Here is a 23701-nt window from a genome sequence, read left to right as displayed (position 1 = left end):
CTGCATGGGGATACAATGCAGTGGAAGGCCCAGGTATGCTCGCAATGCTATGGTTTTACTTTGTTGGGGGGGAGACGCCCTTTTTTCTTAATCGGACAGGAAGAACTGGAAACGCTGCATGAGACGCACAGGCATCGACAAATAATAGAAGTTAGAAGCAGTTAGAGTTAAAAAAATCTTTCTTTTTTATTATTACAAAGGCAAAAAATCAACAAGTGTCATTCTCAGTTACAGCACTTTTCTGAACATGTGCATATATTCTCATCTATTCCAATACATTAAGATTTTATACAATAAGATATTTTATAATCTTGTCACCCACATGAACCAGTTTGAGAGCTTGTTTTAGACGGACTGATACCTCCTCACTGACGCCAAAAGCATTTACAAAAAAAGAAACCCAGCTTATTTACATTCATTTACTATTGATAGAACTGTTTACCATGGGACCCTAACTGCTAAACCGTGCTTAGGGTGTACGGTTCAGGGACGAATGCATCAAGCAGAGCAGGAAACTTTTTTTTTTTTTTTTTGTGGCTGGTACATGCCAAATTTCATCGGCCATGTAGACCATTTCACCAGCCAGCTAAGGAAGGAACATTGATATTTAAAAGACAAACAAGACCTCCAAATGATGGTTAGTTACCTGCCACAGTAGCTGCTAAACATACATCAACTATATCCAAAATTTACCAGCACCTGGCTAGTGGAAGGTGTCTGCAGGTAATTTCCAAACCTGAATCAAGTCTTAGGATAAACAGTGCGGATCTGAAACCAGTTTGCCCCTTCAGCAAGTCAAAGTGAGGCTCGTTATCTCCTCTCCTCCTCTCCTCACTTGGCCAGCTGGGCGATCAGAGCGTCTATCAGTTCCTGTTTCTTGGTCCCGGTGGTCCGAACCCCAAACTGCTTACAGGCCTCCTTCAGCACCGGCACCGTCAGCTTTCCCAGGGTGCCGTTCTGCACGTGGGCCCTCAGCTCGTCTTCCTGCATCTCCACTTTGGGTTTCTTCTCGGCTCCGCCTCCGGCATCGGCTGAAAGTTCATAGGCGGAGAAAAAAACGCAGTCAAAATATAGGATTCTAAGTTGAAAAAACCCTCTTTTGGGCGGGAAAGTGAGATTTGAACACCACAAATCTCAGTACCTGTCCACGTAAACGCTGAGCCACTGGTATTGATTAACAATCTTATCAACCTTGCAGATATACTATGTTGTTTTGTGCTATGAGGTAGGGCTGAACGATTTTGAAAAAATATCTAATTGCGAGTATTTTGACTGATATTGCAATTGCGAAATGATTTGCGATATTAGAGGGAATGATAATTTTTACAACATTATTCTCATTTTCATTGAAAAACGTATTAAAATGATTATGGTGTGATTTTTGCAGGGATCTGTACCAAACAAAGATGTTTTCTTAAGTCTGTAGAATATGATGTGTAGGCCAGGACATCTCTGCAGCACCACAATATTTAATTTAAAATGGTATTTTGACACACATTTCACCTTTAACAAATATTGCGCCTCCTGCGATTTGAAAATTGCAGTAGGCCATATTGCAATTTCGATAAAAAAATTTAGATTAATTGTTCAGCCCTACTATGAGGCAGGAAAAATCTGACTTATTGCACCTTAGATAAAAACGAAAACGACTGCGGTCAGTTGAAAAAAGTGACTTTGCTCCCGGCTCTGACCTGTTTTGCGTTTGGCGGCTGGTTTGCCCTCTGGGTCGTAGCCGGCGGGGTAGACCAGGTCTTTAAACTCCTGGACCAGCGGACCCAGACGCTGGTCAATCTGATGAACCTTCGGCACTGAGACAGAGGAAGAAGAGGGAGAGGACAGAGACCGTGAGAGCGTGAGAGAGAGAGAGAGAGAGAGAGAGAGAAACAGGCAGCTGTGTACCAGCCACAGGTGAAACTCCCAAGTCTTTTTGAATGTGTGTTTGTTTGTCTGCGTCTTACTAATGAAGTCCTCGATGGACTCGGGAGCCATCATGTCCAGAGCCAAGGCCTCCAGGTTCCTGTAGTGCTGCTGGATGACGGGGTTCTCGAAGGCGTCACTCCTGCAACCACACACACACACATAAAGGCTCCGTTCACACTGCAGGCTTTCAGGCTCTATTCCACATTGATGCTCATATCTCAGTTTTGTTTTTGGATGACTGTTCATATCTATTCTAGGATGCAACTCATCTCCGATACCAATATGAACTGACAGCCATGCTGAAAAGACACATAAGCAGAGTAACAATAACAAAAGATGTTGCATATGTTTTTCCTCCCTTGTTTTCAACTACGGCTGCAACTAACAATTACTGTTATTAGAGATTACCAATTATTTTTTCAACGAATCGATTAATCATTCATAAAATGTCTATAAAATGTCAAAAATAATGACAAATGCCCATCACAAGTTACCAGAGCCCAAAGTGAAGTCTTACAATTGCTTATTTAGTCTGACCAGCAGCCAAAAAAAACCCAAGTATTAATTTTATGATATGAAATGGAGAAAAGCAGCAAATGTTTGGTATTTTTACTTGATAAATGACTAGAACGATTTAGCATCTATAAAAAAGGCTATCAAACAGCTTTCCTTCTACGAATATACTGCAGCCTCTTGCACTTTAGAAATTCCAATAGTTGATATTGTGATTTTGATATTTTATTGATTACCTGTATTTGAAGCGCAGCTTGGAGACGATCTCCTTCATCTTGTCCACCTGCATGTCGGAGGCTGTGGGACACTGGGGGGCGTCCAGCCTCCGGATGTCGTCAGCGAACGGCAGGAAGACGACATTGAAACCTGGAAAGAGTTCAGAAGTCAGCAGGGAAAGAGTGATACACACTTCCAACCAATCCAAGGAAGAGGAGGAGGGGTCAAGTGAATGGAGCAGTGTGAGAGAATAAAAGAAAGCAGAACAGTTAATAAGACAGGAGGAAAAAGGAACTGACTGAACATCTACCACAGTGTGAACTCTGGAATCCTTGAAAAGCAAAAGAAACACAATTCCAATTGTGTCACTGGTACTGGACAGTAATTAAGATAAATCCATATAGAAATAGGTCCACATATTCAAACATGCGTGCAGTAAAAAGTTGGACTTCTACAATGTCTTCCCATCCCGGTGTTGTACCTGGTGGTGTGACCTGGTGCTGCCCCTGGTCCACCTCCTCTCTCTGGGGCACCAGGGCTACGAATCGAGGCGAGTAGTTTCTGCGAGGGATGTAGCGACACACGGCGAAAACGTTCTTCTCACTGCACTTCTTCAACAGGGCGGTGAACAAACACGCACTGCCTGGGGGGGGGGGGGGGGGGGGGGGGGGGCAGGATATAAAGCTCAGTGGGTAGAGCATGGCACTAACACAGCCAGGGTTAAGGGTTCAATTCCCACTGGGACAATCAATGCTAAAACTTTATAAGAATACAAGAAAAATAGCCTGTAAAACCTGCAATGAAATTTGAGGTTGTTTTTTTTTTTTGCACATTTTCTATATTCAGGTGATTGTTTTGTATTGTTGAGTTGTTGTTGTTTCCCTGCCACTGAATAGGTGTGCTGGAGAGTTTTAGTGTCTCATGATGGTCTAAATGCTGTTTCAGAGGCTTTTACACCCTGGCAACAATAAAAACCTGGAGGCAAACAATAAAAACTTGCCATTTTTGGCATGAAAAAGATCAAATTTAAAGACAAAATATCGGCCACTGGCAACTTTAGTCTGAAGTTATTATATTGGCCTTCAAAATCCATATCGGTCAAACCAGAGTGGACTCACCACTTTAAAAATCTTTCAAAAAATAATGGTCATGTGAGGCGTGATGGGTGGGAAAATGACATGCTGATGCTTGCAATTGGCTCAATTATAATGAAATTAAAGATGCAACTTGATTTGTAAATCAGAAGAATAACTTTTCAGGAGGCTTAAACACCTTTCCCTCCATTTTCAACAAGTCCAACCTCTTGCAATTTTGAAATATCAGTAGTCAATACTGTGATTTTATTATTTTTTAAACTGTTTGTGCAGCTCCTACCTGTCACCTGGGCTTCCTCAGGATAGAGGAAGACGGAGGGACGGATGTGATGATGCAGTTTGAGTTTCTCCATCGGTTTGAATCCAATCAGAAAGATTCCAGGATCCTCAAACTTATTGATGGCAGCCACCTCTTCCTTCTCCATCACTATCTGTCTCTTACCATAAACCTACAGCAAACACAGGCACACACAAACACTTAGGGTGCAGGAAACATTGCGTTGTAATGGTGACAGAGTACCAGCAATATGAATATCACTAATGAGCCTCTATGCTATATACTGTATATCAAAGTGGGAAATTAACACCAACCACCAAATGCTGGTAAATTTTGCTGTGGCTACATTTGTCTACCAAACAAGTCATTCTGGTTGGTGACAAACATCATTAGAGGACCTGTTTTATTATAATAAATAAATATGGTTGGTAAAATAGTGAAGGTTGTGGCTGTAGACAAGTTGGCTTCCTTCTCTTGAGCCAGTTTGTTTTAACCAATACATTTTTGTTCTCAGTACTGCAAGTGTTGCTGGAATTTACTCTTTTCCAATGTTAACCTGCCCACGCCATCCATCTTGCTAGTGGGTCAAGTGCTTTTTCATCTTGTGCCATAGACATAAAATGAAACATGACTAAAGGAGTATATTTATAAATTTGGCACTTAGCGGGTGGTAATTTCTAGGGCAGGCCCCAACTATTTGGATATCTGTTTGTTAAGCTGACATTCAAACCAAAATTTAGGATTTGAATGTTTCACCAAGGAGGATGTATGGGAATTCTTTGTAAGCTCCAATATCTCCTACTTGGTGTCATGAACGGCATGATGGCAGTAGAGCTGCAACGATTAATCAATTAATTGATTAGTTGTCAACTATTAAATTAATCGCCAACTATTTTGATAATTGATTAATCCGTTTGAGTAATTTTTTAAGAAAAATAAGTCAAAATTCTCTGATTCCAGCTTCTTAAATGTGAATATTTTCTGGTTTCTTTACTTCTCTATGACAGTAAACTGAATATCTTTGGGTTGTGGACACAACAAGACATTTGAGGACGTCATCTTGGGCTTTGGGAAACACTGATCGTCATTTTTCACCATTTTCTGACATTTTATAGACCAAACAACTAATCGATTAATCGAGAAAATAATCAACAGATTAATCGACAATGAAAATAATCATTAGTTGCAGCCCTAGATGGCAGCAAATTGAAGCAAATCCACCGATGTTGGCAGTCCGAGGTAATTAAAATAAAAACAATTACTTACAGACTGATACAAAATGACGTGAAAGCAGCTACAGTAGCTAGTCATTAGGGAAACAAAGTCCTCAAGGCTTTTTCCACAAAGCAGAACAGTGTGAGCGTCCTTACCTGGGCTTTCTTGATCTCGCTGGGCAGCAGCAGGCTGCCGGTCTGAGTGTGGAAGGTGCGAGTCTTGCTGCGGACCGGCTCGTTGGTTTCCCTGTACAGCCGGACGGCAGACGGTTTCCGGGCCGTCACCGCGTTCCCATAAATTCCCACCGCCACTTTCATCCCCTCGCCCAGACACAGAGTCACCCTGGGAGGAGGGGAGAGGAGGAGGGATGGTTGGAAGGAAGGGGAAAGGACAGGAGGAGGGGTCAAGTGAATGGAAAGAAGGTAAAGAAAAGGAAGGGAGAGCAGTGTGAGAGAATAAAAGAAAGCAGAACAGTTAATAAGACAAGAGGAAAAAGGAACTGACTGAACATCTACCACAGTGTGAACTCTGAAATCCTTGAAAAGCACAAGAAACCAAAATAGCTTTTCTGTGTCTGAAGAATGAAATGTGCGACTCTCATCTCTACCTAGACATGGCTCTCTTCTTCTGCTCCTTGGCCCTGACCCTCTTCTGGAGGTCCTCCAGTTTCCCACAAGGCTCCAGCTGCAGCCCCAGCTCCGCCTCGTCCTCCGGTGGACTGACGACGTCGCAGAAGAAGAGCGAGACGTCGAAGCCGCCTGGTTTCATCATGTGCATCAAATCGATGACCACGCCTACGAGAGAAGGGACTGGTCAAACATTGCTTCAGGCTAAATATTTCATATTATCATTTAAAGCTGCTATAGGTAAAAATTCACCTGTACTGTCAGTCTAAATCATAAAGTGGGGCTGCAACAGAGAAAAGCGTCCCATCCCCACTAAATCAGACCTTGTAGATTCGCCCTATTTGCCCAAATTAAATTCTGGAGTTGAGTCCCGACACTGGAGGGAAATCTTCTCCACCCACAGGAGGTGATGCATTGAAACTTTAGAGCAAAATCCAAACTGTCTCCTAAACAGCAGCAGAGAAACCTGGACTCACCAATGTTAGATCTTTTCCTATCTCATCTCTTTGGTTTCCTTTGGTATAAAGCATCACAGACCGGCCGGTTGGTAAATATGAGCGAGCTGTGTGACTTTCCTGCCATCACTGCACAGGATTTCTGGGTACTGAAGTTACATTTTTCAAAGAGTTACCTCCTGCTGCCATTTGGAGCCGCCAAAACGCAAAGTCGCCTAGTGAATCCTGAATTCACAATCCTCCTCCTAGACCAAGTAGGGATATTAGAGGCATCATGAGAGCCAAGCTGCCTTCAAACCCACCCGTCTCTTTGAGGTCTCCGGCCTTGGTGCGCGCCTGCCGGTCCTTTGTGCTGTCGCCCCCGTGTGGCTGGTCCCTGCAGGTGAAGATCATGAGGCGCTTGTGTGACAGGCGTAGCTTGATGTCGCTGTAGAGGTTGGAGCAGCACCACAGCGCATCGCCCAGCGACGTCTCCCCGCTGCCCATGGTCTCCGCTGCCAGCTGGGCGCCCTTAGTCCCCCGCAGGGCCTCCACGTCCTGCACCCGCTTTGCACCTGGGAGGGGAAAGATGGAGGGATGGAAGAAGGGAGACAAAAAGATGGAAGAGAGTTATATATTAGGTCATAAAAACATTATTCAGGAGGAAATAAACAACAAATCATAGTATGATGTAGGGGCTCTCAAACATTTTCATGTCACCAACACCGAAATAGACACACATTAGGCCACGGACCCCCATGTGGTAAGATTTTGTCCCAGTGACCCATATGGGAAGCACTGAATTGTATAATAGAGATAACCATGGTGAGAGTGAAACTTATCATTAGAATAGTCATTTTCATACATTCTCCAATTGGGATAATTTACAGTAGGGCTGAACAATTGATCGAAATTGCAATATGGGTGAAATGTGTGTCAAAATACCATTTTAAATTAAATATTGTGGTGCTGCAGAGATGTCCTGGCCTACACATCATATTCTACATACTTAAGAAAACATCTTTGTTTGGTACAGATCCCCGCAAAAATCACACCATAATCATTTTAATACGTTTTTCAATGAAAATGAGAATAATGATGTAAAAATTATCATTCCCTCTAATAACGCAAATCATATCGCAATTGCAATATCAGTCAAAATAATCACAATTAGATATTTTTTCAAAATTGTTCAGCCCTAATTTACAGTGAATTAAATGGTAGTGAAATTAGACTATTCTGTATTTTGCAGGCCACCTGAAACCCCTTAAGGGCCCCTGGAGGTCGTCGGACCCCATTTTGAGAACCTGCAGAGACCTACCAGGTTCGTCGAGGTCGTGGTAGATGTAGACGTGTTTGAAGGAGTTCCTGGGGTTCTTGCTCTGCTCTGTGCCGTAGAAAACCAGAGCCACCAGATCCCTGTGGCTGCTGATGATCTTGCTGGTGTAAACACTGCGTACGCACTGCAAGGAGAGGACAGACAGACATCTACCATCACAAGACTGAACAAATGAAGGACGGTAAATCTGAGTTTAGTAAAAATGGTGAATTAAATAATCATATGATACTGATATAGCTATGCGTGAACGATTTTTTACTTCAGGGTTCCTACATAGCTTAAATTTCAAAATTGCATACTTTTTCCTAGACCATAATTCCTCGATTTGGTTTGAAGATTTTGGTGTTCAGTTTTACACAGACAGTTGTCTTTTCCCTACGAACTCTGCTGTATCACAGTATACATGAAGATTATTCTTCACAATGTCAAATATCAGAATATGTGAGATAACAGGTGTCTAAAACCACAGAAGATGTGTAGTAGTGTGTATATTAGGACAGAATAACAATATTTTTTCCATACTTTTCCAATTGTTCCCAAAATTCCCGAATTTATCGAGACAAAATTCCTTTTCCATAAATTTCCATTTTCTCCACACCTGTACAGGAAGTGGACAAGTACAGAAAACAGGCAGGCAGTAAACAATGAAGACAAAGTGAAAGAGAGAAGCGGCCATCTTACCTGCATGGTCATGTCAAAGTTTGAAGGCTCCCCATCTTCTCCTTTGATGAACATTTCCTTGGAAGCGTCAACCAAGAAGACCAAACTATCTCTCCCTGTCACCTTGTATTCTCCTGACGAAGAAACAAAGACAAGAATGAAAACATAATGTGGCGTGCAGTAACACTAAGTGTAGACAGTATGGGCAAACCTAATCTTATGAAATTATCCTGATACCAATATAGAATGATATCTGCTAACATATGCTAAATTGCATGTTAAATAATAATGTGCATCACATTTAACTGCATGGTAATATATGATAAAACTCTAATTTTCAAATAATATTCCCTAATTTGTTTCAGATCTCATTTTGTGAGATTTGTGAGAACAGAATTGTGTATCACAATAACTCAAAATCATACTTAATCACAATATTATTCTATTGAAAGGCGATAGTACTGAATTATTGCCCAGCCGTAAGTATCACCTATAGCAGTGGTTCCCAACCCGGTCCTCAAGGACCCCCTGTCCTACAAGTTTTTATTCCATCTTTACTCTTGCACACCTGATCCCAATGGGGCCTACACACTTTCATGCTGCTCTGTTCAGGTAGATCTGTCTCTACCAATCAGCATTAAGACCTTAACTGGATCAGGTGCGCAAGAGTAGAGCTGGAACCAATACTTGCAGGAAAAGGGGTCCTTGAGGACTGGGTTGGGAAACACTGACCTATAGAGCATATTTACTTCATTAATCTTGATTAGACTACATACTGCCTGCAATCTGTACAGCAAAGTCTATCACAGTCCAACAATATTTACATTTGACTGATTAGCTGACGTTCTAGCGACTTACAATGCGTGCAACACCAGAATAAGTTTCAAAAATCCTCCATCACCAACATTATAAGCAACCAACAGTAAGGAGTGCAAAGGTCTGTGGTACAGCAACAAAATATTCCTGTGAGCCAAGAATGATGAAGTATGACGGTGAAGTGCGAGGCATAAAATGAGAGCTAAGGAGAAAAGGTAGAAAGGATTAAATGATGAAAAGGCAGAGTGATTGTTGATAATTGACAGAATCCTCTCAATAGTAAATGCATTATTGGCACATGATGATGCAGTTTCTTCCTACCTCCTGATTCCTCTCCTTCCTCATGCTCTTCCTCCTCATCCTCATTCTGGTAGAAGGCCCTCCACTCTGCCATGCTGTTTCCTCTGCTGCCATGAAACGAAAGGATTCAACACATTAAGAAGGCATAAAATTAGGAAATATAGCTTGCAAACAGTAGAAAAGTAAAACTTTTATTTAAACAGTGTAGTCTAAAGTCCCTCGGGGTGTCACTCCGTACGTTTGCTGGGTAACTGCAAAGAACAAGAGCTGTGCAGACGGCAAACACAAATCACAAACCTGAACTGAAGGTGCAACTTCAGGCGGGCAAAGTTAGCTAACTCAGCTAGCTTGTTATTAGCCGCAGTTAGCTTCTTTATTTGGCTTTGCTTTGTTGACAACCGTATCTCTGTCAAGCACGAAATGTATACGGAGTGAACGCCTGAATAAGGTAAGGTATAAAAAATAAAAATAATAATAACTGCAGAGATAGTGAGTTACTTTACAGGAGCATAACGTACCGTACTCTGCTGATGTATAATCACAAGTCTGGACAAGTTTCATTGACCGGCACGCCGGAGCAACACAGTGACGCGAACGCGCATGATTTCTTCTTCTGTGGTAAAAATGCGGCAGTTCGAGAGATCCCGTAACAGCGCATACTGCCATGGCTGTAATGACTCCCTCTAGTCAAGGGCTATGTTGTTGTTGTTTTTGTTGCCAGGAACTATCTAATAGCCCAACGAATAAAAAAGTAGTTTTGATGAAAGTATGAGAATGCAAGTTTTGTCATAAAATGGGATGCTAAACGCTTTGCATTTTAAAAGAAACACTTTCAGTGACATTATTACCTAATTTATAGCCTAAACATGGGCTATTGTTGTGGTATTTGAACGTTATAGCACAATCCTGGTGAAAAGAACTAGAATAGGGTATATAAACGGTTATATATATTATATTATCCTTTTATAGGCAAGGCAAGTTTATTTATATAGCACATTTCAGCAACAAGGCAATTCAAAGTGCTTTACATAAAACATTAAAAGCATCGAGACAAAGTGAAAAAGATAAAATTTATATATTGCATTAAAATAATCAAATCAAGTAAAATAGAAAGATAAAAGACACACAATAAATACTCCCACTTTTAGATGCATTTATATGACAGCAAAACTTTTAACAAATCCTATAACTATTATAGGTAAGCAATATACAACAGAAAACACAGTAGTAATACCACAAGAGATAAAAAAAAATTAAAGTAGCCATCACTATGAAGGCACTAACGAGTACACACACACACACACACACACACACACACACACACACACACACACACACACACACACACACCATAAGTCGCTATAGAAACACTCTAAGAATATTATAATATTTCTCCATCTGCCTCTGACCCGTGCTCGTGCAGCCAGCTGCCTGCTCTCCGCTGATTGGCTGGTTTCTGAGCTGTGGAGGAATCTGTGCAGTCATGTTTGTGTTGTTTTCAGTCATAGTGACACAGCAGCTGTCAGCCGGCTAGCTTTAGCTGCCACTGCTGGTTTTACATTAGCTGCAGCTTCATTCATTGCTTTATTTATATCGTGTTTGTATATTTGTATTTTAGCATTATTTGCCTTTTATTTGTTGTTGACGTCAAGTATTGTTTGACTGATATAGCCTAACTTTATACAATTTGGTAGCTAGCTTGTTAGCTAGCCGGCTAACGGTTGGTGGATTACCAAGAGACTTTTCATTTTGCTGCAGTTGTCATATTAACGCCTGGTTTTGAGGAAAAACCCTCTGAATCATGGATCAAACCAGCCCATCGTACCCGGTGAAACTGTACATTTACGACTTGTCAAGAGGCATGGCTCGCCAGCTCAGTCCTCTCATGCTAGGTGAGTTACTAACAAGCTAGCTGCTAGCGGTGGTTGGCCTCGGGCAAGCCGCAGAGAGAGCACCCTGCCCGGGGAGAGGAACCGGGAGAGAGCGGGGATGCTGTTCAGGCTAACAATTGAGCTAATACCTGTCTGTTTGCTAACTAAATGAACTTAATGCATGCTTTTATCATCACAGGGAAACAGCTTGATGGGATATGGTGAGTACAGCTACTTTGTCAGACCTTTTCTGAACAATCCAACTGATTGTGTTGAACTGTTTTCTTTGGCAATGGTTATACTGGAAAAGGTGTTTTGGTCTCTTACAGGCACACGGCTATTGTGATCCATGGAGAGGAGTTCTTCTATGGAGGAGAGGGCATTGCTAGTTGTCCACCTGTAAGAATCAGCCTCATCTTTTTCTTTACATGTGGAGCATGTACAGTATGACAGTATGGCACTTTTACTGGCATACAGGAAAATACAAATATCTATAAAGAGATGGCGCAAAAAGTGTTAGTGAAAGACTTGAGAAAATGCAGGGAAGGAGATATCCTCTGAGATGTGTGTGTGTGTGTGTGTGTCATAGGGTGGCACCCAGCTGGGGCAGCCAAACTCCATAGTGGACCTGGGAAGCACTGAGGTGACAGAAGAGATCTTTATGGAGTACCTGTCTTCACTAGGAGAGTCCACATACAGGTAAAGGCTAAGTCACACTAGACTATTTCAACACAGTTTCTGATACGGTCGGCGCAGGTTATCCTGTAGTGTGAACAGGCTCAACACTGCAGACGCTGAGTCTTTCACCCCACAAGATTTGTTCCAACATGTTTGACCTAGTTGGTCTAGTCTGGTTGGACTTGTGTAGTGTGAAGCGGTCAAGGACTTGCCAAGACTGAAATCTGAGAGCAGTGAAGCAGGCAGCAGCCAATGGGAGTTTAGTTCAAGGAGGAAGAAAAAGAGAATTAACCAGAAAAGACGTCACTTATAATAACAACAGCTCCCACTCATTTATATCAGTAGAGATTCCCAACTCCACTTGCTGCACTCTTGATAAGTTGCTATACGGTTTTTATATGGAGGAATACATCTCATGTAAAATGGCATAAAATGACAAGATGCCTGTGAATGAAGTTTCACACAAAATTCTTCATCAGTGTTATCTTGTAATGATGTCACTTAAATGCATTTTTAATGTAAATGAAAACTAGCTTCTCTCCCATGGAGCAAGAAACAATTGAACACCTATTTTGCAATTGCATTTTTCCAGCGAATTATTCTGGTAGTGTGTGATCCCTTGTCTTCATGTGTGTGATGCGCGTCTTTGACCCGTTGCCTTGTTTAAACAGCTTCCCAGTCGTTTAGTCTGAACTGCCCTTGTTCGAAAAAACAGTCTTGCAGTCCGACAAACGGAGTCACACACCAAGTCACACACTCCTCCCTCCCTCCTTTTCCACATTGTTATCTCCCTGTCGAAATCTTCTCTGTCACTGTCTTTTCCTGCTACTCACCCGCCCTTCTCCACCCTGTCTCGCTTCTCATATTTTCTCTGAATTTCTTTATCTTTTACTTTTTCTCCTCCTCTCTGTATTTGCTTTATCTCTCTCTCTCTCTCTCGGTACACAGAAACGATAGGTACCACCTGTTTGAGCACAACTGCAACACCTTCACCAATGAGGTGGCTCAGTTCCTCACAGGCAGCAAGATCCCCGCGTACATCACCGACCTTCCGTCTGAAATCCTATCCACGTGAGTCAACTCTGTTCAATAAGCTTCATGAGGCCGTTCTTACACTGCCGAAGCTCTTCGTCTCTCTGTCTCATTCTGTGTCTTTGTGTTTGTCCCTTTGTCTCTGTCAATACTAGTGTTGCTGTGATACCAGAATTGTTACCAATACTAAATTTAAAGGAATAGTTCACCCAAAAATGAAAATTCAGTCATTTTCTACTCACCCCCATGCCAGCACAAAATCGGGTAAAGTTTGTTAGTCCATACAACAGTCCCGGAGATCCCCGGAAAAAGTACATTGCAGCTTTCTCCAAAACAAATTAAGTTGCTGGAGACCTGTCTTCAGACTTCAAAAAATAACGGAAAATAACCATAAAATGGCTCCATGCAGCTCGTCCAGCATTATGCAAGTCTCCGAAAGCCAAACGATCCCAAAGTGACTTGAAAAGACAGACATTTACACCATAATTTAGCTGAAATCACCGCTCTAGCTGTTATTTCAAAATACGTCAAGTTTGCATGCTCCCCGGCCTCGATAGGTGAGACTAGCTTGAATTAGCAGAAACAAGACTTCAAGTTTGGCCGTTTAGCCTTCAAAGTAAAAGCGCAACATTTGAAAATAGGTAGAAATACTGTTTTAAACCAATTACTTTGTATTTAATCGTCAAATTCAATAAGTGAGCACCCATATTAATGTTTGATGTCCACTTTAGTCTCTGTTCTGTATGTATTCTGCACAGTGTAATACATGCAGCGTTTATAGTTAAAAAGGACACATTTTATGGCATTTTTCATTATTATGACATCAAGCAACAGCCACCATTTTGCACCGATGTTCAACAATCATACAGGGAGTAATCCATCGTAGAAGAGGCAGAAAGACGTTGGAAATCACTAAATGAAGTAGCTGAAGATGAAGCATGTTGAGGGAAAAAGTAAATTACAGCACTTCATCACAAAATAACTCCACTGAACATCATAGATTGATGCTATATAACAGTGTTAGCGTATCTGAGGATTGATTTATTTTAGAGTTCAATCTTTCGCAATTGTATTGAAGAAGTATTGAAGTTTTGGTTATGATGACAACATGACTCTCTCTCTGTCTCTCTGTCTCGTTCTCACACGTTAAAAGACTCTTCCTCCTCCTATCCTGCTCGATCTGTTTATTTTTTTCCCTTTCCCAGACACACATCATTTGTTCAGATCTATTTTGACACTGCACTTCACATGCAGTATAACTGTATCGTCTGCTGTGTTTTCCTCCCCAGGCCGTTTGGCCAGGCTCTCCGTCCCATTCTGGACTCCATCACCATATCTCCTCCTGGAGGCAACAACTTCACCGGACAGAGATAGATGGGACTTTGCGCAATCATATCTTAAAGAAATGCTCTGTCTGTTCATTTAAGGGGTGGGATTTGGGGGGGTGGGAAATTAACCAGCAGCCACCAGCCAGACCCTGGTAACATCTGTGCATGTGGCTGATAAGTTTGTCTATCCTACCTGACACTTTTGGACATCCCTTTCTGTTCCACAAATCTGAGGTTTGAGGTGTAGCAGCCTCGGTTGCTGATGGACTAAAAAAAAATTAATCTTCCTGCCTTGGGTGGGATATTTCATCTGCAGCTCTGGGTTTGTGTTCACAAAGTGGGAGTACTGATATTGGAGCAGCGATAATGATCCCTGTTTGTCCATCGGATTTTTTAGTTTTTGTGATCTGAGAGGCAAAACTGTTCCTTTCCAACATTGGTACTCAGAGAGGCTTTGTGAATCCAGGTCCTAATTCCTTCATTATGGCAGTTTGTTAGGGATTTTAGGGTAACAATGAGATGACTTGTCCACAAGTGAAGAACAATGGATTGACATGTGCAGACTCAGACATGAGAGGATCAAAGTGACAGTGTCGTTTTTTTTTTTTAGCTGCTTAAAAAAAACTTTTACACACACAGTAAAAGTTACTTTATTTAGTAAAAAAAAACACGCTGGATCCTTTTTGTCTGAGTTGGTACATGCCAATAACTCGTGCTCGACTTCTGCTTCCAAGACGGAGAGCGAACCAAACCTCCTACCTTACCAGTAATATACCAGCAAAGCCTGACCGATCCTGCGATACCCTGGCCTTAACACGATCTCTTACCGGACCTCAGCCTTGTCTTTCACCCTTTCTGTTATCAAACGCGTGACGGGTCAGGGCTCCTTGGGACAGAGAGCGAAGCCTCATACCTCTTGAGGACGATGACGAGATGCCGCAGAAGTTTTTCTCCCCTCATCGCCTGCATCTCCTCATGGTCGTTCACTCAGGCTCGCTCGAGATCCTGATCATGAAATTTCTGGTATACGTCATGCACTTTGGGGCTTGTGAGATTTGAGCCTCTCTTTCCTATCAGGAATGCTATTTATTATAATTTATCACAGTTTTCCTGCTGTTTGGGCAAAGTTATGCTTGGATCTATATTTTTAACTGTCCATGTTAATGGATTCTGTAATGGACCTCTTGGGTAATAATTTTTCCCTCAGCAACTCGTGTTAGCTCTGTTCCTCTCCCAAGGAGCCGAGGATCATCTGAATGTAAACTCGGGGTGTTTTTTTGACCTTCCGTAGTCCTGGAGCCTGGGGCGGCTGTGGTTCCTACTTAATAGCGTTGAATTATTCTGCTTGGTGTTTTAATCACTCTTTAATCAGTCTTTGTATTGTGTTTTTTTTGTGTTCTTTCTCTATGGTCATTAATACGACTCTGACACTCCAAGGGTAAGGCTAGAGTGGATGAAAATGAAAAGGAAGGAAAGGAGAGACTGGAATTTTAACTAGACGACACTCAGTAAAACTGCTTTACTGGCTCTTGTCTTTGTATTTAAGTGTATCGGGAAAATCCAGTTTGACCAAGTCCAAGGTGACACTCGTCTCGGTGTACATACACACTCAGGAACACCTGACCACGCAGCACTGGATCGTGCTTTTTAATTAAAATGCTGCACCGAACAACTGCAGTTTCTGTTGCTTCAGCGACAATGTCTAGGAGAATTTGTTCAGTTTTTAAAGAGCGACTGCTACATATCCAGGAATTCTGTCTGATAACATGGAATATTGTTTGAAGGATTTGTACTGTTTTATAATCATACGGCAAAGCCAGGCATAGTAAATTATATCTATATGAGTTGTTATGCCAACTGCCATTCACTTTCCTCACTTTTTAGTTTTGTGGCCATTAATCCCTTCCTAAGGAAAAAGAAAATAATTTTGTTCATGCCATCAATGTTTCTATTCCCTGTTTATTCTCAGTTTAGGACAAACTTGTTTTTGTGAGTTTACGACTTTAATATTTTTCCTAGGATGTTGTAATTGTGACCATGAATCTAATTTGTATTGTTATTACAATTGCATAATCAAGCTTACTTATACAGTATATTTAACATGTTATTTCACCAAGCTATGGTATTAAAACATCCTTCCTTATTCCTTCAACATTGTTCTGTACTGAACGCTTACCTATACGAAAATGAGTTATGACTGTCCCTTGCTTTTTTAGCCCAGTCCAATTTAAGATATATACAAAAAAATGCTTCCATGTAATACTGACTGTCCAGTTTTCCTCTGTCTCTCTTACATCTTTGGGTTTTTTATTTTAACTTTGGGAGGGAGAGAGTCAGGATGGTGTTTATTTGTTGCAATTGTAGTAAACAAACCAAGATCTCAGAACAGCAGCTACCAATGCTTTGAGTTCATGTAATTACAAGAACATCCACAAGGTGGAGCTAGAGCTTCACTACAGTGCTGACTGCCAACTTCATGCCATGGAACATCCAACAACATGAATAACTTTTGAGTCTCATTGTGTTTGGATGCTCAGTACATGGGCTGGTGGTGACAGAGGTGTACATGTGACTGGAGGGTCACGGGTTCAAATCCCAGCTGGGAAAATGTAGCAAATATAACTACCGTCAAAGTGTCCTCGAGCAAGGCAGTTAAACCCCAACTATTCCAGAGGAGCATGAATGTCTGAATAAAAACGCTTCCTGGCTGAAACAGAGAATATGTGCTCAGTAAATCACCCATGGATAGATAAAAGTAAAAATAAACTATCAACATAAAGAGTAAAATGAATACCAGAGAGTTGTGGTTGTTATTATCAGAGATGCATTTAGTTGAATGGAGATTTATGTGTTGCACAAAAAAAGGCTTTTTTGGCTTTGCATCTCTGTAATAGCTGTTCAGTGTTCTCAACCTCCTTTTCCACCTTTCAGTTTTCCTCTCATCACTGAAAACAGACACACTTTATTTTATTTTTTTTAGGTTTTTAAGATTTTGTTACAAGTCATATCAAACAGACTAGGTTACATCGCTTTTGCTAATGAAGCCATATTGAGTAATTATAATGTTTTGTTGGCGCAAGCAACTTGATCAAACAAAGGACTGCTGACTGCTGTCAAGTTGGCATTTGGTTTGGTCTGCAGGGAGTTAGTCTATATTCGATTTGTTCAGTAATTAGCCGACCCAATTAAGGCGCCTGGCTTTTGGTGGAGCGCTTTGCCCGTCCAACACACTGTGTTTTCATGTAGAAGGTCCAACACACCCTATAGGTTTACAACTCTTTGATACAGAAACCAAAAGCCTCACAGTGGTTTTATCATCTTTAATATTTCATCTTCAAAAGTGGCATCAGTTACTAAACAATCCTCAGTAAAGAACATTTCCGGGTATAAATAAATTGCTTAGTTGTAATAAGAAGTACATATTTTTGCTACATATATTACACCAGTATACCCTTGGTTTTACTTGGCTATCGTATTTGTACTCAGGAATTTATACATTTATGACACTTCTGTACTCTAAATCATATTCTGTTGTTTACAGAACTCTGTACAACAGATACTGCAAGATACTACAAGGCAATATCCTGCAGCGGTTTACAGTACCAAACTTCCCTTCTTTCACTCGGTACAGAGATCCCATTTCTAGTGCAGATAAACAATAACAGTGCAGTATGATTCCCCAAGCAGCATTGAAATATCACTTTGTGTCTCAAAGGAGAAGTCTGCAGTCTGCACATGGAAGCATTAAATCCAGACTGCAGATCAGGTTTAAACAGAGTGCAGCACACTTGCAAATTTCTTGCTGCACATCAAACCTGTACCAGTGTACTGGCCTTTGCACAATGTCCCATAACAGTCAGTATTGTGTAATTATAGAAACATATCAATGATTTAATTAGACAAATTGGCTCCTTTTCTATGGTAGTTTCAACACAAACCAATTAATCTGTATCACTGTGTTTTGACACAAATGTATAAACCCACTGGAAACATCTGACATACAGTACTTCTAACCTCCTCTATTGCACATTAGAAAATTGCACAACTTAAATATAGCTCTCTCTATGCCTCATGTTTAGTGTTATTAAAACAATCCACATGAAGTCATTTCTTTTTTCAATTGGACATCAACAGCAAATCAATTATAAATACTCTTAAGATGTCTTGACTCGGTTCATAAAGCCCTTATGCAAACAAAATATATTGGAAATTCCATTAAATAACATATTTACACAAGAATATTAATGAATAAATGTGAACACATGATTTTCAGATTAATTTTTCTCTCTATAAAACCGAATTAGCCATCATCTGTAAGCCATGTGTTCAAAAATAACTAATCATAATGTATACAAGATGTCAAACATTTATCTTAAGTAGAAGAAAAAAACACAGGTGTGTTTCACCCAGGAAGTACAAAGGGACACTGTTGTTTTAGATGGAAAAAATGCATGATCTCATATCGGGAAAGATATCGGAAGCACTTGTTCAGTTTCTCAACAGGAAAACAAGTATTCTGAAACAGCAAAGAACTAGACTTCTATTGCTTAAAACTGTTTGTGTCCCTTTAAACCTTTTCAGCTCAGAGCCTCCAACACTATGAGCAAGCGATGCCTACCCATGATGCCCAGCTGCATGAGTAAACATGGGAAATGCCAAGTTTTACATTATTTCTTTCCCTTTTCAGGCTAATTTGCTTGATTAATGGAAGACGCCAAGAGGCTACAAATACTGATTATTTCACAAAAAAGCCATTGGTCACAAGATCATAAACATGACACATTTATATATTGGAAATATATATTTTCAGATACCATCCTGTCACCCCCATAAAATTTGGTCGCGACCCTCTGGGGTGATCCCGACCCCCAGGTTGAGCAGCATGTTACTCTTGTCTTCTCTGCTCATATCTGGCCTCAGTGTCTGGCCAATATATTGTGTTGAATGTCATGTGCTTTTGGTTGTTTTGGCGACCTTTATCATTACCTGTTGAGTCAAGGTCACAGGTCACATCAAGGTCAAATCAAGTCACAGGTCTTGGAATTTGTGTTTAACATCTAGGCCACAACATAGCAGATTGGAGTTTTAGTTATACAAACATTTCTCAGAGGCAGAGCTGCTCTGGAAGAAAGAATCTGATTGGTTGAGTCAAACCTCAGTGGGTGGGGCTAAAGAAGCACAGTTTATCTGGTTAAGTAACATTAGACTGAAGCCTAGTGTAAAAGACGAGGTAAGAGAGGAGGAAGCTAATATTATGAAGCCTAGCGCTCCGATATTAACAGGAAAAATGCAATCTAGCCAAACTAAGTTATCTAGGTTAGCTAGTTAGCCTAGCTGACCTTCCAACTTCAAACTAGCTAAACTAGCCTATAGCTAGCTGCTGACCTTACTACATTGTGAAAGCCATGGTCATGCATGAATGAAAAAAATAAGTCATTGCCATTTATATTTCCTATTTATATTTTGACTAGAGTTCCTTCTTTGCTGTTCAAGTTTGCCAGTTAGCTAAGTTGTGCTAGGTGTGGTTGTTTGGCTCCGCCCATTGCAGTTTAGAGATTAAAGGTATAATATGTAACATTTCCGCATTAAAATATCTAAAAACGACTAGACCTATGTTATATATTTTTTTGAGTTGTGTACTTACATTATCCCAAATGTTTCCAACAATGTTCAAACCCAGAGAAATCCGTAATTTTATTCAAGGTAGCAGTGCGTTTCATTTGGTCGCCTATCATGGCGTCATATCCCCTTTACCCCCTAACTTCCTGTCAGTGGCGTCATATCCCCTTTACCCCCTAACTTCCCGTCATGGCGTCATATCCCCTTTACCCCCTAACTTCCGGGGAAACACGGGAAACACCAGATCATCCGTCAGAAAGTGAGGAAGGAAGTCGGCCAACTAGCTAGCTAGCCGTTCTGTTGTTTTTTTGATTCTGTTGTTTTTATCGCTCACTCGTGACGGATCACGATTATTCATTCCCGTTTTCTGCGCGTTCTGTCGCCGAAGCTGTCCCCGTAAAAAAACTCCCATGATCCCATGCTAGGCTACTTCACGACGTCATCAAACTATGAGCAGTTTGTATCACTAAAACTCCAGTCTGCTACATTACCGATGTTGCATAGGACAGGTTGCCCTCTAGAGGGAGCAACAGAAGGAAATGTGTATTGTATGTGTAGATGACCAGTTGGTTCTCAGTCTGCTGGGCCGTCACAGTACGCTCTTGTTTACACTGCATCTACCAGAGCCGGTCACAACACACTGTATGTAAGAAGAAGAAGAAAGAGAGACAATGTAGTGTGTATGTTTGAGCTTGTTTGTGTGTGTGGGATTAGTGAGAGAGAGGAACACCTGCTGGGGCCTCAGCCTGCAGCACGACGCTCATACAATATCAACCATCAGGATCCGGCTGCGATGAGACAGTGTGTGGCGTGTGTGGTTTGGGGATCAAGAAGGCAAATACGACTTGGTTGTTTTCAAGTTGCACTCAAGCTAGGAAGCTGGCTGGTGAGCTTATTCTCTGCGGATGGTGTTTGTCTTTGATCCAAACCATAGTGGAAAAGTTAAATTTGTTGTATTTGGTTTTGTTCAAGTTCACACTGCCCAATTACAAGCAACAAGTGCTTGTAAACAAAACTCTCATGGACTCACAAGTAGCTCATTTATTGGACAGAGTTTTGGTAGCCTGTCATCTCACAAGGTTAGAGATTTTGGCGACAGAAGAGTCAGAACAAATCTGATTCCAGTCCCTGTAACTTCAGCTAGGCATGATGGAGTTGTCTGCGCTTTTTGTCATAATTTACCTTCCCTGGTGTTCAAACCAGTTAAGAACACATGAAGAAATGTCTGAATATGAGCATCAGTCCAGACTTCATCTTGTCATGCTAGACTTTCCAAGCATGAGTAGCTGCTGGCTATCAGATGTCAAAATATGTCTCCTTATACCCATAAAGCCTTGTGTTTTGGTGTCGTTTCCTGTAGTTGGATTGGATTACGTTCTCACTTCTAGCAAACAGTTCAAACAGCATTGTTCTCACCTGCCTTAACAAGCTAAAGTATAAGAAAAAACACTCCAGAGTTTGAATAAACTGCTCTAGACATGCTTGGTGTGAACGTGTCCTGGGTGACACCTTTCGAACAGAACGTGCCATTTGGTGGATACTTTTATCCACAGCACCTTACCTACCATGAGAATATATACTGTATATTTTCAGTATCTGTGGCCCCATTGGGAATTGAACCCCTAACCCTGGCAGTGTTCGTACCTTTCTCATACTGCGTACAGCATGCTGTCAGTTATATTGTCTGGAGACGCAGTAGTGAACAGGACAGGACAGGGCAAAGAGGAGAGAGGGATGAGACTAACATCAGAAAAGAAACACTATGAGTATCAGAGACATGAGTAAATGAGAACAGGAAAAAACGCAGAGAGAGAGAGAGAGAGAGAGAAAGATGGAGAGGAGAGGATGGAGGTGACTAATGAACAGAAACCAATTATGGACAGAGAGAGTGATTTGGTAGAAATAAATGAAGAAAAGATAGGAGGGAAATGGGATTCGGAGGAATTAAAGAGTTAAGAGGAAGGGTGTACTAGTAAAATAGTGTGTGTGAATTAGTCTACAGCAGTAGCCAGTGAACAAGCCCCTCTTTCATGCGTCTATACTGCATTAGCACTGCAGACACTTCGTTCTTGAATGTTACACCGTCGAGCCAAATTAGTATTTTGTCTCTCAAACAGTCAGTTGGCAGAACATTCCTTGTGACTTCCCCCAGCGGAAAGAAGAGCAGAACTGGATTTATCCAAACAAGTGCAGCAGCAGTTCAGCAAATACGCAGTAAAGAAGTAGGACTTTTATAATGTCTGCGTCTGTGGCTGGGTTACATCCGTGCTCACAGCCTTAATCAAGCTTTACTTCCTAGATGTCGACCACATTATTGGCTGAGGCCCCAAATCAAGACGTCGTTCTGACTTAGACGTCTTAACTAGTCTGTTATATAAAAGCCATAATGAAGGCTCTCCAAAAGCCCAGAACAATTGCTATGACTTCTGCAGAGGACAGTCTGAACTTCGTTTAAAATAATATAAGCCTTTATATAAGGCTATGCTAGATGAACTTGAGGAGACGTCTTGTAATTTTGGATGATAAATACCTAAAGAAGAGCTTGATTGTTGTCTTGAGGATCACAGCTGCTGTCAGATTCCATACTTCATCTATTTTTAATCTGACAGGATTCGAGGAAGGTCGAGCTTGTCATCACTTCTCTGCCCAATCAATAAAGATTTGAACTGTTGTCTTTCAGGACAATAGGACGTTTGGGATCTAGTCTGACATTTGAAATGTCAGACGCATTGATTCCCTGAATAACTCTCACAGGAGAGCGATTGCACAGGGATTGTTAAGTGTAAGGGGGGCGGCCGGACAAATGTATGAAGTTCGTGTTTGGATCCGTCTCTCTCTGTTCTTTGATCGATTGGATTGTAAAACGAAGGTGTGGTGTTTTTTGAAAAAAGAAAAAAAAGCTAAAAAAAAAAAAAAAGATCCCTCAAAAAAGCTCAAGCTGCTTGCCATTACCGTTCACAGACAAAAGAAAATATATCTAGGCTGTGGGTGCATATCATAAATTTACTGAGAAAAGCAAATGTGGAGTTCCACCACTTCATCCAAGAACTGCAGCTGGACAGTATTTGCTCTTCCATTTTGAAAATCGAGAGAAAAGGTGAGTTCCACCTTCACCGTCTCTGATAGGCTAGTGACCCGTTAACAGATAATTACGTATACTGCGTTTCAAAAAAAGTTCAAATAGTTTAAATTTTTGACGTACGAAAAAATATGGACAACGCCCTACATATCAGAATCTGTTAGTCCGCCGCCTGTGTGTGTTACATTGTATTGATTGTGATGACCCATATATTAAAGCAGTGGTTCTCAATGTGGGGTCTGGGGACCACCAGGGGTCCTTGGGGGTGTTCCAGGGGGTCCCCAGCAAATTGATGAATTGTTAAACTTAATTTACAAGAAGTTAACACTATTAGAGAATATAGAAGAATGACTATTTTGATCAGAGATTCACTGTTATCTCTCTACCTGCAATACAGATAGTCTTGGAATTCTGGACAAAATCATATCTAACAATAAAAAATATTCTCAGATTTGGGTTTGAGAGACAAAATCTCATCAAATTGGGGTCCGTGGCCCTAATGTGGACTAAATTAGGGGTCCTTGATATGAAAAAGGATGAGAATCACTGTATTAAAGCTTCACTAGGCAACTTCGCACCAAGAGGTAACTGCTTGAAAAATCTGAACTTCAATACCCAGAAATCCTGTGCAGTGAGGTCTGTGGGTGGAGAAGTGTCCATTCCTGACACCAGAATTTCATTTGG

General features: G+C 41.2%; 2 protein-coding genes across 5 annotated transcripts; one reads left to right on the top strand and one right to left on the bottom strand.

Annotated features, from left to right (window-relative positions):
• Positions 1-205: 205 nt before the first annotated feature.
• Positions 206-10011, bottom strand: xrcc6 (X-ray repair complementing defective repair in Chinese hamster cells 6). 4 transcript variants are annotated; one of them, XM_071528217.1, is made up of 13 exons: positions 9929-10011; positions 9432-9517; positions 8316-8428; positions 7617-7758; positions 6619-6870; positions 5843-6029; positions 5391-5577; positions 4024-4192; positions 3131-3292; positions 2670-2799; positions 1959-2059; positions 1692-1808; positions 206-1031 (listed from the first exon to the last, which is right to left on the bottom strand). In XM_071528217.1, the coding sequence occupies exons 2-13, from the start codon at positions 9502-9504 to the stop codon at positions 832-834; spliced, it is 1833 nt and encodes a 610-aa protein (XP_071384318.1). In that variant the 5' UTR covers positions 9505-9517; positions 9929-10011; the 3' UTR covers positions 206-831. The 4 variants fall into 4 exon arrangements, with proteins under 4 accessions (XP_071384318.1, XP_071384319.1, XP_071384320.1 ...); XM_071528218.1 differs by having other exon boundaries at positions 9432-9514; positions 9929-9990; XM_071528219.1 differs by having other exon boundaries at positions 8316-8425; positions 9432-9514; positions 9929-9990.
• A 918-nt stretch (positions 10012-10929) lies between these two features.
• On the top strand, positions 10930-14416 carry desi1b (desumoylating isopeptidase 1b). Its single transcript, XM_071528230.1, has 6 exons — positions 10930-11302; positions 11481-11502; positions 11611-11680; positions 11871-11980; positions 12908-13030; positions 14281-14416. The coding sequence occupies exons 1-6, from the start codon at positions 11212-11214 to the stop codon at positions 14363-14365; spliced, it is 501 nt and encodes a 166-aa protein (XP_071384331.1). The 5' UTR covers positions 10930-11211; the 3' UTR covers positions 14366-14416.
• Positions 14417-23701: the final 9285 nt, after the last annotated feature.

Source organism: Centroberyx affinis, unplaced genomic scaffold (assembly GCF_046629955.1).
Source record: "Centroberyx affinis isolate AG114_WGS23_722 - 3 ecotype Tasmania unplaced genomic scaffold, CSIRO-AGI_Caff_v1 ptg001636l_1, whole genome shotgun sequence".
NCBI lineage: Eukaryota > Metazoa > Chordata > Actinopteri > Beryciformes > Berycidae > Centroberyx > Centroberyx affinis.
Note: the sequence above shows the minus strand (reverse complement) of the source record. Positions and strands in the feature narration are given on the sequence as shown.

What these genes read in the sequence shown, in the direction of transcription:
- xrcc6 (XM_071528217.1), bottom strand. Translation starts at nt 9,504, where the DNA reads ATGGCAGAGTGGAGGGCCTTCTACCAGAATGAGGATGAGGAGGAAGAG. An exon ending in ACTTTGACATGACCATGCAG is followed by an intron (nt 7,759 to 8,315) that starts GTAAGATGGCCG and finishes CTCTCCTTGCAG; the next exon opens with TGCGTACGCAGTGTTTACAC. An exon ending in AGCCGCCAAACGCAAAACAG is followed by an intron (nt 1,032 to 1,691) that starts GTCAGAGCCGGG and finishes ATGAACTTTCAG; the next exon opens with CCGATGCCGGAGGCGGAGCC.
- desi1b (XM_071528230.1), top strand. Translation starts at nt 11,212, where the DNA reads ATGGATCAAACCAGCCCATCGTACCCGGTGAAACTGTACATTTACGAC. An exon ending in AAACAGCTTGATGGGATATG is followed by an intron (nt 11,503 to 11,610) that starts GTGAGTACAGCT and finishes GGTCTCTTACAG; the next exon opens with GCACACGGCTATTGTGATCC. An exon ending in CTAGGAGAGTCCACATACAG is followed by an intron (nt 11,981 to 12,907) that starts GTAAAGGCTAAG and finishes CTCGGTACACAG; the next exon opens with AAACGATAGGTACCACCTGT.